Genomic DNA, 16,961 nt, shown 5'->3' on the forward strand with positions numbered 1-16,961 from the left:
TGGGAGTAGCTGTTCCACAATATAGGTGCCATCCCTGAAAAGGTCTCCCTCTGAGACCCCCATTCCCTTACCTTTTTATGAATTGTGAACAATTAAGTGTCCTTCTTTGGGGACTGCATAGAAAACATTCTAGTATGTGAAAACAAATTTGTAAGCCCAAAAGAACCAAAAAATTAGGACTTTACAAGATGGTGCCTGGACTTTGAACAAACCCAGAAAACTATTGAATTGGGTAGGCCAAAAATTTTGGAACTCTTTTTTTGCTTGAGGGTGGGAGAGATAAAGAGAGCAAAACAATTGTTCTAAGAGTCATAAGATGTAATATATTTATTTTGCCCTTTTGCTTTGCATCCAAAAGAAGCAACAAATCATGCTGCTGAAAATCAGAAATGTTTGCTGCTTTATCTCCAAGCATTTGATGTAGGATTACTCTGAGGTTTCAAGAGACCCGGAGGGACGGGGGGGACGGGACAGTGGGGACTCTAGTTGTTTTTATGGGCTGCAGGTCATATCATCAAGTACACAGAATACACAAGTACCAAAGGACATGGCTTAGTTCTCAGATTAATATCAGTTCAGGAGATGGTCTTCTCCAAGCTCCTAATGCCCACCAGTTTGACAGTTCATAGAAAAGCAGTAAAAAAAGAAAAGAAAAGAAAAAAGAGGAAGGTCTTGCCCTGATATATGTTGATACTGGCAATTAGTTCAGTTGCTGGCATTCTTGTTACCCTGCCCCTCTTTCCTCTTAATACACTTTGAGAGAGAAATGTCTGCTTGGAAAAGGAATTCCCGTTGGGTTCAGACAGAGACCAAAAGCTTGACACTGGGAAAGGATGGGATGATAAACAAATCAGAGGTAAATGAAATGTAGACAATACCACCAATAAAAATTACATTAACTGCACTCATTGAAAAGAAAAAAGAAAACTGAGACTAATGGCAATGAAATAGAGGCATCCCATCAGTGGCAAACATAAATATAAGCAGGAAGCCGGGACTGGCATTAAATGAGGAGGTAGATGATGGTACAAAAAGATTCTCCTCCAGTGTCTTAATGGCCAAGCAGAAAGGAGGTGCTTATCTGTGGCAAGTAGAGAAATCCTCCATAAGTTGCTGCTGAATTATGAGTGTGTGGAAAAGGAGAACGTCTGAAATTATTGGAAGCCATAATATTAGCTGTATTTATTCAATTTATCAGTTCAATTATTTCCATTCAACTTAATCGAATGCTTGGAAAAGATAATTTAGGCAGAGATCAAATGCCTGGCTCTGGGAAAGGATGAGATGGTAAACAAATCAGTGATATTAAATTGAATTCAGATGGCCTATGATTAAATGAAATCATACGTACCTTTCCTTTTAATTCTCCCATTTCTTCATCTAGTCCTTCAAAATTTTAAATTCAAATTTATATATATTTATATATATAATTTATATATATTTATATATAATATATATATATATATATATTAGTTATTTACTTATAAGAATTTTCTGTAACTACGGAAGTAGAGTCACGGGCTGATCCTGGGGCTCAGAAAGATGGGGATGATGATTTTTTTTTTTTTTTACAGATACAGTAATAACGTTGCCACGCACCTTTCCACCCGACGCGAAAAAACCCAGCCAATAACCCTGGTATCCGGCTAGCCTTTACAGGAAGGACATGCGCATTCCCCCAATAGATACGATCCCCCCACACCCTCCCCAAAAAAACAAAGCACCCCAGAAAGGGTGCCAGATCTCGCAGCCCTTCACACGTGAAAAAGGCCGAAGGGGAGAGCGGCTCTTCGTCCCTTGTATGCCACCTCCTTTCCTCGAGCCTGTCATCTCTCAGCCAATGAAGACTCCGCATTTCGGTCCCCTCCGTCGCTATTCGTCAGCCAGCGCAAAAAAAAAAAAAAAAAAAAAAGGAGAGGGACGAATCCTCCAATAGCCTCCCGAGTTATGTGCGGCGCGCGCGCTCCGAGGCCCCCGAGTTTGCCAGACCCGAGCTGGGGGAGGCTGGGAAGATGGCGGCGGGAGCGTCGGTTTCGGGGCCGACGGCGGCAGCAGGGGCCGACTTCGCTTGTGCGGATTTCTCCGACTTGCGGGAGATCAAGAAGCAGCTGCTGGATGTGGCGGAACGGAGCCGGGAACGCGGCCTTCAGCATAGTGGGAAATGGTACGGGGACGCCGAGGGGGAAGGACGCCCAGGGAACGGTCCCTTTTGTAGGCTGCTCTTCCGAGGTGGCGGCGGTGGGGGTGAGGAGGCGGGAGGGTTTGCGTTGGCGAGAAGGGAAGTGAGGAGGCTCGCTGCGCTTTTACCTCTTGCGGGCGCTTGCTTGGAGAACGTCGATCTGTGCGGTTGCTAAGAGCCGAAAACGACTTGATGACGCTCAGGCGATCCAAATCGATGCAGGCAGTTCCTTAAGTCTCAGAAGTAACGGGACTGCCCGATATGAACTCTTTAAGGGGCCTGGTGGCGTTTGGGTGTGGGAGGAAACAAATTTAGTTTGTTTCGCTATAAACAAAACAAGTTTATAGCGGATAGCAATAGCACTTAGTTCTGCAACCCAACAAGACAGACACCCACAGACTTCAGAGGATAATTAGAACTGCAGAAAAAACAATGGCTACCAACCTGTCTTCCATTGAGGACCTGTATACTGCACGAGTCAAAAAGAGGGCTGAGAAAATATTTACAGACCCCTCACATCCTGGACATAAACTGTTTCAACTCCTACTCTCAAAACGACACTATAGAGCACTGCACACCAGAACAGCTAGACACAAGGACAGTTTTTTCCCAAATGCCATCACTCTGCTAAACAAATAATTCCCTCAACACTGTCAAACTAGTTGCCAAGTCTGCATTACTATTAATCTTCTCATCATTCCCATCACCCATCTCCTCCCACTTATGACTGTATGACTGTAACCTGGTTGCTGGTATCCTTATGATTTATATTGACTATTTCCCTATGACTACCATTAAGTGCTGTACCTTATGATTCTTGACGAATGTATCTTTTCTTTTATGTACACCGAGAGCGTATGCACCAAGACAAATTCCTTGTGTGTCCAATCACACTTGGCCAATAAAGAATTCTATTCTTTTATGTTCTCTTCTTACACTTATATACCGCTTGATAGTGCTTTACAGTCCTCTCTAAGCGGTTTACAGAGTCAGCCTATTGCCCCCCCCACACATATAGCATTTTATCAAGCAGCCTATAGATGTGCAACTTTAAGGTAGCAGTTGCAGCTGGGAGGGCTTTCCCTAGTGTGAAGTTATTATACAGTTTAGGGAATCTTTGTATGAGTCCATGATTGCTAGGTTCATATATGATATATGACGATTTGTTTAACTGGGAGTTATTGAATGATCTATAATTGATTGACTTTGGAAAACATGCTAAGATGTAAACTGAGAGTTGCAAACCAAGAACTGGTTCACAGAATATGCCTAGCCAGAACTGAGTAAATGGTATTGTGTAAACTTAGACAACGTGTTATAATTAACCAGGCAGTTTATAAGCAGTGTTTGCTTTAACACAGTGGATGTTATTGTTGCAGGGCCTCAGAACTGGCCTTTGCCTTGGACCCTCTACCCTTGAATGAACTACCGCCTGTTCCTGAACTTACAGAGGTAAGGATAATTGTCTGTATTGTCTGTGTAATACTAAACTAAAAATTATTACTTCAATGATATTGTAAAATCCAGGGACATTGTATATTAATAGTTGGTGATATATGCAAGTTAGTTGCTAAGCCTGCAGTCCCAAATTTACTTGGGAATAAGATTCATTGAATATAATTTTTATTTATGATTGTATTGTGTATCTCTGACCTATTGTTTGTTTGAAAATCTTTAGCCTGAAAGGCTCCCAGTACTACTAATTGATTAATTTAAAAATATCGTTCTTGGCTTTAGGATTACAATTTTTTAAAAAGATATGAAAAAGGAAATTGATAACTTGTGAAAACAAAACTACTCAGGAATCAGTTTAATGATGTAAGATCTTAGCCTTCCTCTCTACAGCCTGATGGAGTGAATTTTGGACGGTATTGAGAGTGGTAAATTCTCATTAAATCTTCTCAAAAGAAGATATGATGATTCTTTTTCTGAAAAAACCAGAGGGCGAAATTTAAGATGTCCTGGTATTCCATTGTATGTTTCATTTTTCTCTCATAACCTACCAGTCCAGCTATTCTAGAATTGTTTGTTGTAGTTTTATAAAAATAGATTTTCTGAAAGTGATTTCTTATGTTCCAAACATAGTGTAGATCTGATTTGCTAGGTTTTGCACATTATTGAAGAGTACTTATATACTGCTCCATAGTGCTTTACTGCACTCTCTGAGAAGTTTACACAGTCAACATATTGCCCTAACAATCTGAGTCCTCATTTTACTGACTTCGGAAGGATGGAAGGCTAAGTCAACCTTGAGCTAGTCAGGCTCTTGGCTATGGGCAGCATTGGTCTGCAGTACTGCATTCTAACCACCGCACTACTGGGGGTCATTTATTATTAAATATATAATAATCATTCTCAGAGAAGCACAAATCTTAATTTGTTGTAGCCAATACAGTTTGAAAATTCACAATTTAATTAATGTATTAAATTCACAATTTAATGTTGCTGTTTATAATGGGAATTGGGAACAGGTGGGTCTTCCAAATGTTACTGAACTACAATTCCTAGCAAGCCTCAGTATGTCCAGGCTGTGTAGACTGGAATTGCTGTGAGTTATAATTCAGCACTGTTGGAAGGGATTAGGTTTTCCCACTTTTAAGGAAATTACAGAATTGAAAGCCTGTTGTTCAAGAATAATATGTTCTTTCCCACAAGCTTTCCATGCAAGCAATGTGTCATTTGTTATGGAGCAGTTTAACATTGATTTCTCTTTTTTTCACAGGAAGATGCTTGTGATTTGGATGCTTACACTCTTGCCAAATCTTACTTTGATCTAAAAGAATACGACAGAGCAGCCTACTTTCTAAGAAACTGCAAGAGCCCAAAAGCCTATTTTTTGTATATGTACTCCAGATATCTGGTGAGCTATTACTACTTCCTTTCTGTTTCTGATGGTCAAACCAGTGTGATAAATATGAGAATATAATACGATTTACACTTGCTTAATCTAAAGTTAATTGTTCTTTGTTTTCAGTCTGGTGAGAAAAAGAAAGATGATGAGACAGTGGATAGTCTAGGTAAGGAACCCAAGGTAAATCTTTCATTTGACTTAGTTTGTTTGTTGATATGCAGTTTCTTAGGCATATTGTTCTTTAGAAGAAGGGTGTCATGCCCCCGTCGGAGCCTGAATCTGTAGGGGAATATTAGCTGGAACCTGAGCCAACAGAAATTGAGGGGACGGCTTTTTGTCTCTAGAAAAAAATGGGGAAGGCCAGGGCCTTTCAGGATTATGACAGCTTGTAGACAGGGAGGAACAGGGACAGGATGAACATGAGAGATAGAGCTCAGGCGAGGAGCAAGGACCACCCTCTCCTGATCCAAGAGCTCAGAGAGTGGACAGAAGACGTAAACAGCACAGACTGATCAGGCTACTCGGGAGAAAAGTGCCCTGCCCATCTTCACAAGATGGGGAATGAGACTTAAGGAGACGCTGTGAGGAAGGGCATTTGTTGGGAACAAATGCCGAGTTCCTGAAGTGTTGAGTGCTGGCGTTTGAACTTTCCAAGAGTCCTTGCATTCTTTCTGGCATTCTGGACTAATTACCTGGATCTTTTGCTTCCTGAACTCCTTGATTTGCCCTGCTGGATTTATTGCTGTCCAGCCCTGGTGTACATAGTGCTGGGCTGGACTAATTGCAGCCAGAGGGTGCTTGAGGTTTGTGTGGGGGGTTGTTATCACTTTGCTCTGGGACTTGCCAGAAATGTGGGAGCGTTTGGAGAAATTTGGAGCAATAGAGGGGCGGTTTGAACTGCCAGCTGTTTTGTGTTATCTCTGTGCCGTGCCCTGGGTTATCACAAAGGGTGCAATTCTTAGCATAGCTAGGCAGAAAAATCAATTCTCAATATGATACTTTATGGAAAACACAACAGCCTAACAATATAACACTGAAAATGATGTAGCTCAGAGTTATCATAATAAATTCCAGGCCATATAGATCTAAATGCAATGGTACAAATACAGTATATGTGTTTTATCCTTGATTGCTGTGTAAGAGATTTTGAAAGCCTGAGAAAGATTATTTTATCACCTGAAATATAAAACACTTCTGATCTAGCTACAAATTGGAAGGATGTGAAGTTGTAAATTACACATCCATTGTTAGCATGCAAAATATGATTATATGACAGTGCAGAAAAGGTGACAATTAAAAGGCAATTTTCTTTCTCTACAGGTCCCTTAGAGAAGGGACAGGTGAAGAATGAAGTTCTGAGAGAATTAAGAGTTGAACTTAGCAAGAAGCATAAAGCCCGAGAATTGGATGGATTTGGACTTTATCTGTAAGTTTGTATGAGATAACCAGTAATATAAGCCATATAGAAGCATTTGCATTCCTATGTGAAAGAGAAATTGTGAAAATAGCAAGGCTTTTTTTTCCCGGTTTATTTGTCTGCTATTCATTGTATAGCATCATAAATTAGGGCCACATCAGGGGTGAAATGCTCCTGGTTCCGACCAGATCACCCGATCCGGTAGCAATGGCGGCGGGTGGTTCGGAGAACCGGTAGCAAAAATCCATGCCTACCACCACCACCACCATCACCATGCCCAGCTGAGCTGCACGATCATCAGAGGCTTTTTTTTTTTTTTTACACTTTTAAAAGCATTTTTTCTACAACTTCTTCCGCCGAAAAAATGCTTTTAAAAGTAAAAAAAAAGCCTCTGATGATCGTGCGACTCAGCTGGGATCATCAGAGGCTTTTCAAAGCATTTTTTAAACCACCTCTTCCGCTGAAGAAGTTGCAGAAAAAAATGCATCATCTCTCTGATGATCCCAGCTGAGTTGCCTGATCGTTTTAAAAAATGCTTTGAAAGGTCTCTCTGAGATCAGGCAACTCAGCTGGGATCATCAGAGAGATGATGCATTTTTTTCTGCAACCTCTTCAGCAGAAGAGGTGGTTTAAAAAATGCTTTGAAAAGGCTCTGACGATCCCATCTGTGTTGCCTCATTGGCAGAGGCTTTTCAAAGCATTTTTTTGCTTTTGCAGAAAAAATGCTTTGAAAAGTTAAAAAAAAAAAGTTGCCCAGGCCCATCCAGTAACATTACCACCACCCCCACCAAGCCATGCCCACAGAACCGGTAGTAACAAATTTTACATTTCACCCCTGGGCCACATGATTACAGAGTTTTGCCCTTACAGTCTTTGCCTTTGTGTCCCATTAGGTATGGAGTTGTATTGCGAAAACTGGATCTAGTGAAAGAGGCTATTGATGTGTTTGTTGAAGCAACCCATATTCTGCCATTGCATTGGGGAGCCTGGCTGGAGCTTTGTAACTTGATCACAGACAAAGAGACGGTAAATTGTAGGATAACTTCATGCCCAATCCTTGTTTTCTCCCATTGCTTGATCATTAAGCGTTGGCTGGTCTAGATTTCATGGTGTTTTTCTGATGAAGAAAAAACAAATCTAGCCTACCTCTTAATTAAATAAATAGCCTTGGAGGTTTTTACTGTAATCCTTTCTAAAGATCTATTCATATGAGCAGACGCAGTGATTCCTACAATTCAGGGGAGGTGCAATAGACTCCTTCTCTAAGTGTGTTCCTCTTCTATTTGGTGCTTGCTGCCAGCTGAAGTTCCTGTCCTTGCCAGATACCTGGATGAAGGAGTTCTTCCTGGCACACATATACACAGAGCTGCAACTGATAGAGGAGGCCTTGCAGAAATACCAGAGTCTCATAGATGTTGGGTTTTCCAAGAGCACCTACATAATCTCCCAGATTGCAGTGGCCTATCATAACATTCGAGGTCAGTGAATCTTTTTAAGCTTGGTGTGGGAGGGTCTCTTTATAGTTCCATTATGCGCTGATCAGGATAACTGTTGGAAGGGACTTTGGAGGTCTTCTAATCATCCCCCTGCTCCAGCAGGAGACCCTTCGCCATTCTGAACAAATGGCTGTCCAGTCACTTCTTAAAAACCTCGTGATGGAATACCCACAATTTCTGAAGACAAGCCATTCCACTGGTTAATTGTTCTCACTGTCAGGAAATTTCTCATTACTTCTAGCTTGGTTCTCACCTTGATTAGTTTTCCATCCATTGCTGTTTGTCCCGCCTTCTGGTACTTCGGAAAATAGCTTGGCTGCCCCTCAAATATTGGAAATCTGTTATCATGTCACCCCTAGTCTTTCTTTTCACTGGACTACACATACTGAATTCCTGGAACCATTCTTCTTATATTTTAGCCTCCAGCCCCTTAATCATCTTTGTTGCTCTTCTCTGCACTCTTTCCAGAGTCACAACATCTTTTTTATATTGTGGCGATTAAAAATGGAGGCAGTATTCCAAGTGTAGTGTTACCAAAGCATTGTAAAGCAGTACTAACACTTCTTGTGATCTTGATTCTGTCCTTCTGTTAATGCAGTTTAGGATTGCATTGGGTTTTTTGGAGGCTGCAGCACAGTGCTGACTCATATTTAAGGGATTGTCTACTAAGACTCCTAGATCCCCCTCGCAGTTGCTGCTATTGAGTAAGGTTCCACCTATTTCGTACACATACATTTGGTTTTTCTTGCCTAAGTGTAAAGCCTTGCTTCTCTCACAATTGATTTTCATTTTGTTAGATAGGGCCCAGTGCTCAGGTCTGCCAAGATCCATCTGGATCTTGGGCCTATCTTCCGGGGTGTTGGTGTTGCCTGCAAATTTGATGAGTGCTCCTTCTATTTCCTCATCTAAATCGTTTACGATCATGTCATGTTGCTTTTTCTTCAGATATTGACAAAGCACTATCCATCTTTAATGAATTAAGAAAACAAGACCCTTTCAGGATAGAAAATATGGATACTTTCTCGAACTTGCTTTATGTCAGAGTAAGTATCTTTTGTATTATTCACAGCCATACAATGTGTTCACACTGTCAACAATGTCTGAAGCAGCTTCCAACTCTTCCGATGCTTTCAATCACTCTCTGCATGGAAATCCAGTTTCCACATAGTTAGCAGCCACCTTTGATTTAGACGTCTTCTGTTCATTTGACTTGCTTTGCAACTCTCCTGTGCAATGCTGTCCTTATTCCCTGTTCCATACACACACCAGCACAGCATCTCTTCCTAACACACCTATATTTTGATACAGAAAGATGCAGTTCATGCATCAAAGTTCTGGAGAAAAGGAAAAAAAGCAGGAAGGGAGGACTTATGCAGACTGTTGCATGTGACTTTACTACAAATAGCTTTCAAACATTCCAAAGCCCTAAAATATCTCACCGCTTTTGCTGAAAATCAAGATCCCTTCAAATCAAACTGATGCTTGCCTGGATACATCCATATAGGTTTTCTTGGCAACACGGGTTGTTTGGGATATTTGTTTGCCTTCCCGTCTTCCCCAAGTACTAACAATGTTTGATCTTAATTATCTCTTTCCAAAATCGGCCAGTGTTACCTAATGCTGCCATCTGCTGTGACTTTACAGAAAACTAGATAATATAGTGGGTTTGTTGGGTAATTAGGTTACAGTATTGCTACAATAATCAAATAGGGTTGTGGTATAATTTGTTTGATTTTATACCTTTCTTTGCTTGGTTATCTAGAAACAACAAATAACAGTAATAAAGTACCAGAAATCACCTTGATGGATTTGTTTCTAAACTTGTAGTGTGGCAGTCAAATTCTTAAGGTTAAGTAGGTTAAGTAGATTCAACCAAGTGGCTGAATCTGAGACCTGAAGTACTGTATTTCCTAATTTCCTTTTGCAGCAGAGTAAATTTTCAATTTTCCCCCTCGCTCCTTTCTCCTCCCCTTACTAGGGTATGAAGCCCGAATTGAGCTATTTGGCCCATAACCTATGTGAGATTGACAAGTATCGTGTAGAAACTTGCTGTGTAATTGGTGAGAAACTTTGCATTTTCTTTTCTTGAAGAAGCTGATTTTTTTCCCTCTTAAACAGTGCCCGTGAAGCTATTATTTTCTTTCTTTTTCCTATTTTTTTTTAAATTTAGGGAATTATTACAGTTTGCGTTCCCAGCATGAGAAAGCAGCACTCTATTTTCAGCGAGCACTGAAGCTGAATCCTCGGTATCTTGGAGCATGGACCCTGATGGGGCATGAATACATGGAGATGAAAAATACATCAGCAGCTATTCAAGCATATAGGTGTGTGCATGTAAGAGTTAGCTCTACTGCCTAGAGCTGGAAATGCTTTAACTGGGTGTTACCTTTTAAAGAACTTTTACCCTGTCCCAAACGAAATGCTCTGGGTATCGAATGAGAAAAGATTTGTAGCAATAGCATTTAGACTTATATACCACTTCATAGTGCTTTACAGCCCTCTCTAAGTGGTTTACAGAGTCAGCATATTGCCCCAATAATCTGGGTCTTCATTTTACTGACTTCGGAAAGATGGAAGGTTGAGTCAACCATGAACCGGTCAAAAACGAACTGCTGACAGTCAGCAGAATTAGCCTGCAATATTGCATTCTAACCACTGCGTCACCACAGCTCTCTTATAGAAAAAAAATATTTACTAGACGCAATCTATTAACATAACTTTAAGCCTAAAATATAATTATAGTTCTCACAGTCAGTGTAGGGAGGAAAAAATGACAGGAAATAGGATTGTTTTCTCTTATTTAGGAAAACCAAGGAGGATAGCAGCTGCTTGTCCCCTTGGCAGGAGAGAGTTCCATAATGTGGAGGCTACTGCAGAGAATGCTTACCACCTCAATCACACCTCACTTACCTCTAAAAAGAACCTTTTCTTATCATAAATAAAACACTTTTTTTCCTTTCTCTTCCCTCACAATTCTTTTCCTTCCAAAATAAATAAAAATATGTGATGATTTTAGCTATATTACTCTTTTTTTTCAAATGCCTCCTCTGTTAGACATGCCATTGAAGTGAATAAAAGAGACTACAGAGCATGGTATGGCCTGGGGCAAACATATGAGATTCTCAAGATGCCATTTTACTGCCTTTATTATTACCGACGAGCCCATCAACTCAGGTAAAACAGTGAGCATGGTTATCCCTATTGCCGATTTTTTAAAAAATCAAATATCTTGGTATGTGAAGTTAAATTATTATATATGAAATAAATTCTTTATTTGGAAGTAAAGAATAATGCCCTGCAAATGATAAAACCTTGGTTTTAAGTGGTTTTCAGACTACTAGCTTTATAAAAGGCAAAGGATTATAAATTGCAAAGAATTACAAAGATAAAAATTTCATAAACGAATTATTGTGGAAAAAGTAAGTCCTGTGCTTATTTAATGTTAACCTTCAGGGTTTGGGGTTTTTTTGGCCCAGTTTGATGAATAAAGCCATGACATTAGTTGATATTAGGGTAAGTTCTTCCAGTAGTCAAATTTGAAAAATCCCATTGCCAAAATCTGATAAGTCTTTAATTTTTTAACTTTGTGGTGAAGCCAACTGCTCAGCAAGTTATAGATGATTTTAAATGATTTTAGTCTTTTTGTCAGCTAGGTATCTTGTCTTTTTCGCAGACCCAATGATTCCCGTATGCTTGTTGCTCTTGGAGAATGTTATGAAAAATTAAATCAGCTAGTAGAAGCCAAAAAGGTACTAGAAAGAACAAATTTGCAAAAGGGGGGGGGGATTTGTGGTTTCATGGGGAATTATTGCATGTATTATGTTGTCCTAGTCTGTGCATCATCCTTTTGGTTTGTGAGATGTAGGTCATATGGTTAGGCTATCTTTGTTAAGAAAGGGACAAAAAACATCCAAGTCCTTCCTAGAATGGAATGAAAAATTTGATTATGATGTGCATTCATTTCCACACTTTCACATGCCCAATATAATAGGGACTAGTCCTTATTGCTTCATCCTCCCAGATGAAGAAAAGGAATGTCACTCAAACTCAGTGTTATAAAGTTATTTTCATTCCCAAGTCCTGATAATAAAGTTACAAAATACAGTCAGAATAACTTAATATAAATATTACATCAGAATCAGTGAAAATCCAAAACATCAAAAAGACTTTTCATTATAATAGTGTTGCTCAATTTGTTCTGATGTTTAGGATATTTTTGCCCAGATAGAATAAGGACTTGTTGGCAAATATAACAAACGTATAGCAATTGCGAAAGAATCATTTTTATTAAACCTGTTTGTTAGTCTGATCAATGATGTTAATATCCCAGTAAATGCAAAATTCCATAATCTTTCACACCAATAACTCAAAAGTCATTTTTACTGTGCATGAGCCACCAACAAAAGGAAATGGATTTGATTATCTATAAATTAGTTTATGTGACATCTGTGATATATTTTAACTAGCTTATTCATTGGTGGGGGGGGGGGGGGTTGTGGTAACAAAGAGTGCCACCTGAGTCTGGAGCCCAGAGATGTGGAGAGTTGGATGGCATACAAGTTTAATAGCTTATTATTCTTTACTTCATCTTTGCTTTTATCCTTGGCAGTGTTACTGGCGAGCATATGCTGTAGGGGATGTAGAAAAAATGGCACTGGTGAAGCTAGCAAAGTGAGTATGGCATTGTATTTCTCTTGCCTTACTTCCTCTATTAAGACTGCAATATTTTAAATATGGAATGTTTCTGTTTTAAAAGGAAAGAGAAAGTGGGGCTTGTAAAGGCATGTGGGCAGCAGATGTGTTACATCATTGTACTACGGGTATTTTTCCCTAGAAATGCAGTTCACGTGTGATTAACTTTCTGAGCTTCTGCCTAAAAGCCCCTTGCAGGGTGAATCAAGTTCTACAGCTTTGTACTCAAAAGTATAATGTTGAGTAGGAACCTCCTGCTCACCTGATCTTTTTATCATCAGCCAAGAGCATCCTCTTACTATTTGTGTCCTTTCTTAGACTTCATGAGCAATTGAATGAATCGGAACAAGCTGCCCAGTGCTATATCAAATACATCCAAGATATCTATTCTTGTGGGGTAAGTGAGTTCTAAATAAATTTGAGGGGAAATATAGGAAAATCCCCAAAGTCCTTACAGGTAATCCTTGGCCTAGGATGGAATTGGGATTGGATTTTCTGTTGTAAACTGTGATGTCACATGACCGCATCACTTTGCAGCTGCAGTCCCAGTAGTCTCAGTTGCCATCATAACCCCAGGATTGTGTGGGTGGGAATCCCAGGCAAGCAAGAGGTGGGAAAAGGTGGGAATCCCAGGCAAGCAAACTGGTCACTACTACAGGCAGGTGCTAGGGAGCAGGGAGGGGAGTACCATGGGTGTGTGGAAGGTGCCAGAAGTGGGCATGGGGATGGCTGTAAATGCAGGTGGCTCAGATGTTGATCACATAATCATGAGGGTGCTGAGATGGCCAGAACTTTGAAGACTCATAAGTCATTTTTTTCAACTGTAACTGAAACATTTAGTTGTGACTTTGAATGGCTGCTGAACAAATGGATGTAACCCAAGAACTACCTGTATTGTATCCCAGGAAATAGGGGAGAACTTGGAAGTAAGCACCGCCTTCCGCTACTTGGCTCAGTATTACTTCAAGTGTAAACTCTGGGATGAAGCCTCAGCCTGTGCCCAGAAATGCTGCGCCTTCAACGATGTGAGTAACAGCTCCAGTTTAAGTGGACAATTTTTCACTGGGGCTTTATACCTACTTCATACCTATCCCCATATGTATGTATACAACATTAATATATGAGTCCCTTCTCCCCCTTCATTTGTTGCTAGGCCAAAAGCTGTGTCCTCCATGCTTGGTGTAATTCATATCTAAAAGTAATCTGGCAGAGCTACTGTTTTAACTTAGGATGGTAAAAAATAATGCCTTGTGATGAGATAGGTGGCAAATAAATTTAATAAATAATTATTTAGTAGAGGTGGCCCTTATTATTTGTAGGAATTCCATTTCAACCTAATAAGTAGATAACAAAACTGCAGCCAATGAGATCTTGGAAATAATTTATTCTATAGAGTGTATGAATTCTACAGAATTTATTCTACAAGTACTTCTTCCCAATAATTTTTTGGTTTATTCAGACATTTGTGTATTTGCAATTTGCAAACAACTTTTGGCTGTTAAAATGGTGGCAAATATAACAGAGCTTACTACTTTTCTTTCTTATCAGAGAATGACGTTCTTTAAATTAATACAGACAGATCCCAGAAAGCATATAGGCCATTACAAGAAATATTCATGTAGCTGCCTCCTCCATCACATATGATCAATACAAAAGGCAGCATATAGCTGTCTCAGTATGTTGCAGAATTCACCTTTGCTTAGCTGCCATTCAGCTGTTTAATGGACTAAGGAGATTGATACTGTAATATACTCATATGCACAAGAGATTTACCATTACTGTATATCCTCTTTTCCATCTATTGTGTGTGTACATTCTTTTTTTTTAATATAAAGCATTACCTATAGTTATAATTTAGTGTGATGTGCCTGTGCTCAGGAACATCCATATAACTTCTTTTCTATCAGCATCCTCCCTTTCTCCCCCCTTTCCTCATGCATCTGGCTTTTATTTCTAGACAAGAGAAGAAGGGAAGGCTCTTTTGCGACAAATCTTACAGTTACGAAATCAAGGGGAGACATCAAATACAGAGACGGCAGCCACACCTTTCCTACTTCCTTCTTCACTCTCTGCCAACAATACTCCAACCCGCCGAGTATCCCCACTGAATTTGTCTAATATTACACCTTGAACTGAACTACCTTTCTGTACTGGCTCAGTCGAGAGGACGATCCTGTTGTAAACTGGGTCTTTCTCTTGAATACTGCCGTTCTAGGAAGGCTTGTGTATTCAGTTCGGGTGACTGACATCACGTTGCTGAGGATGACTGTCTATTGTATTGTAACCATGAAATGGTAATAGCTCAGACAGTGCAGTGACCTGAATTCACTGTACATCTCAGTCTTCTTACAAGTCTGGCACCTGCGAGAGAGAGAACCTCTCTTTACACTGGCTGTGGGGTTGCTTTCTGTCCCTTTCTTCATCACATGCCTTTCTGAGGATGTTGCAGTAAGATGCAAGTTATCCGTTTATCAGACTTGCGTCATATTTGAAACCGTATCACATTTATTTGAAACTGAAAAAGAGTGTCTGTGAGCACCTGACTTTGTTTTTTTATTATGTGACGAATAAAAGTTTATCTTAAAAGATAGCAACAGGATAGAGAACGTGGACGGAAAAGCGAATAGGTCACATCTAATTTAATGCTAGGCTGAAACTGGCAACATAAAGTGATGAGTCTATTTTATGCCAGCAGGTGCAGTGTTGCTGCTTTCCCACACAGGCTCTAGAAATTGTAAAGACTATTTTAATTAAATATTTTGTTAAGAATCAGGAAATTACTTGAACAAACCTGTTCATTTCTTTGACTTAGCAGCTTGTAAATGCTCTGTTTTTAAACAATGACTATGTTATTATAGCTTAATGATTGTAATCAGTCTTTAAATGTCAGGACTGTTAGAATTCAGGAATCATAAAACAATTTTGTGCGGTTAAGAATCATGTTATCTATCATTACCGTTTATCAGTATATTTTCAAGAAATCAGATTTATGGCTTCTGACATGTTTCAGAGATGTTGAGACTTCAGTATTCATATGTAGAAGTTTATCCTCCTCAAGGAAACTCAGCGTGGGAAACAGCCTTCCAAATTTATAGCAGATAAGTCAGTATCAGCCAATTGCTTGGATCATCTACTTATAAAAAAAATCTTATAAAGTAGAAGTAATCTAGCTATCCCATACTTCTATAATTGTAAAATAATCCAACCCACTGTTGTACTGTATGGTAGTCATTACATTTGGTGCCTTGTTATATTAGTGGAAACTGAAGCAAGACTGCCACCCTTTGAATAGTAGATCTATTTTTTTCCACATTAAAATCAATAAATTTGTGCACAAGGAGGTTCCTGCAAAATAGAGAACCAGAGTTGTGTTGGTGTTGGTTGTTATTCTAGAAGTATCCCTCCTTTAGCCTTGGATTATTATTCCAAGGCTAAACTTGGAATAATGCCTCACATGATTATCAAAATCTAAATATCTTTTGCTATTGAAATGAGGTATTTATCAAAGTTAGTGTATACCCATAATTTTAACAAATGCCAGTTGCTCAGGTGAAGCTGAAGCCCATTGACAGGTGCAGGACAATGGCTACCACAAAAAAAGACCTTTCAAATATAAAAGAGTCCCCTGAGAAACATCCCAAGACCTGAATAGCTACATGGAAACGCTTGCACTTCTGGTCGGCATTATTTGTGAGTTGTAATACATTGTCACACTAGCTGTTGCCAAAGCCTGTGACTTTTTTTTTACCAAACTGGGTAAAAGCTGTCTGCTATAAATCTATAGGAGCATGTAACACTGCCTAATGTTGACATTAATGTTGATAGAAGACGGTTTTCTAAAAATGCCCTCACTTTCTGAGGACCATTTGCCAAGTACATGGGAAAAGGCCTCCTGTGTAACTCCCAAGTTAAAGGAGACAAATCTTTGGGAGATGTGCTGAGGCTTCACTTCAGCTTTTAGGGAAGAAGCCAGTGTTTTCCTTTCAGTAGTTGAAAGAAAAGTTGTGATCCCTCTGACCACATTTGAATTGGGTATGGCCTTGTTAACCACCTTGAATGCCTTAGAAAGAAGATATAAATTGTAAGAATATTTTGCAATATTCCCCTCTCCAATTCCTCTAGAAGGAACTCTATCTGGCCAATATTTTTAAACACCTCAATTGTATCAAATCCAGTCTACACAATTCTATAACATTTCAGAAGTGAAAACAATGCATTTATTATCTGTTTAACATAGATAAAAATATATGTGGTTCTGCATGCTGTGTAACATTTTTTTAAAACAAAAATAAAACAGACATAACATAAATCTAGGTTACATAACCA

General features: G+C 39.4%; 1 protein-coding gene across 1 annotated transcript; it reads left to right on the forward strand.

Moving 5' to 3' along the window:
• The first annotated feature begins 2,012 nt into the window (after positions 1–2,012).
• On the forward strand, positions 2,013–16,806 carry CDC23 (cell division cycle 23). Its single transcript, XM_070933780.1, has 16 exons — positions 2,013–2,164; positions 3,559–3,631; positions 4,902–5,039; positions 5,154–5,196; positions 6,351–6,456; positions 7,341–7,473; positions 7,748–7,925; positions 8,889–8,986; positions 9,922–10,003; positions 10,114–10,267; positions 10,998–11,117; positions 11,617–11,692; positions 12,553–12,614; positions 12,954–13,032; positions 13,541–13,660; positions 14,593–16,806. The coding sequence occupies exons 1-16, from the start codon at positions 2,013–2,015 to the stop codon at positions 14,764–14,766; spliced, it is 1,788 nt and encodes a 595-aa protein (XP_070789881.1). The 3' UTR covers positions 14,767–16,806.
• The last annotated feature ends 155 nt before the right edge of the window (positions 16,807–16,961 follow it).

Source organism: Pituophis catenifer, unplaced genomic scaffold (assembly GCF_029215685.1).
Source record: "Pituophis catenifer annectens isolate HBS135680 unplaced genomic scaffold, rPitCat1.0.hap2 SCAF_2, whole genome shotgun sequence".
NCBI lineage: Eukaryota > Metazoa > Chordata > Lepidosauria > Squamata > Colubridae > Pituophis > Pituophis catenifer.

Coding starts and splice junctions, on each gene's coding strand:
- CDC23 (XM_070933780.1), top strand. CDS start 2,013: ATGGCGGCGGGAGCGTCGGTTTCGGGGCCGACGGCGGCAGCAGGGGCC. Junction 5,040..5,153: donor ATATGTACTCCAGATATCTG/GTGAGCTATTAC, acceptor CTTTGTTTTCAG/TCTGGTGAGAAAAAGAAAGA. Junction 11,118..11,616: donor CGACGAGCCCATCAACTCAG/GTAAAACAGTGA, acceptor TCTTTTTCGCAG/ACCCAATGATTCCCGTATGC.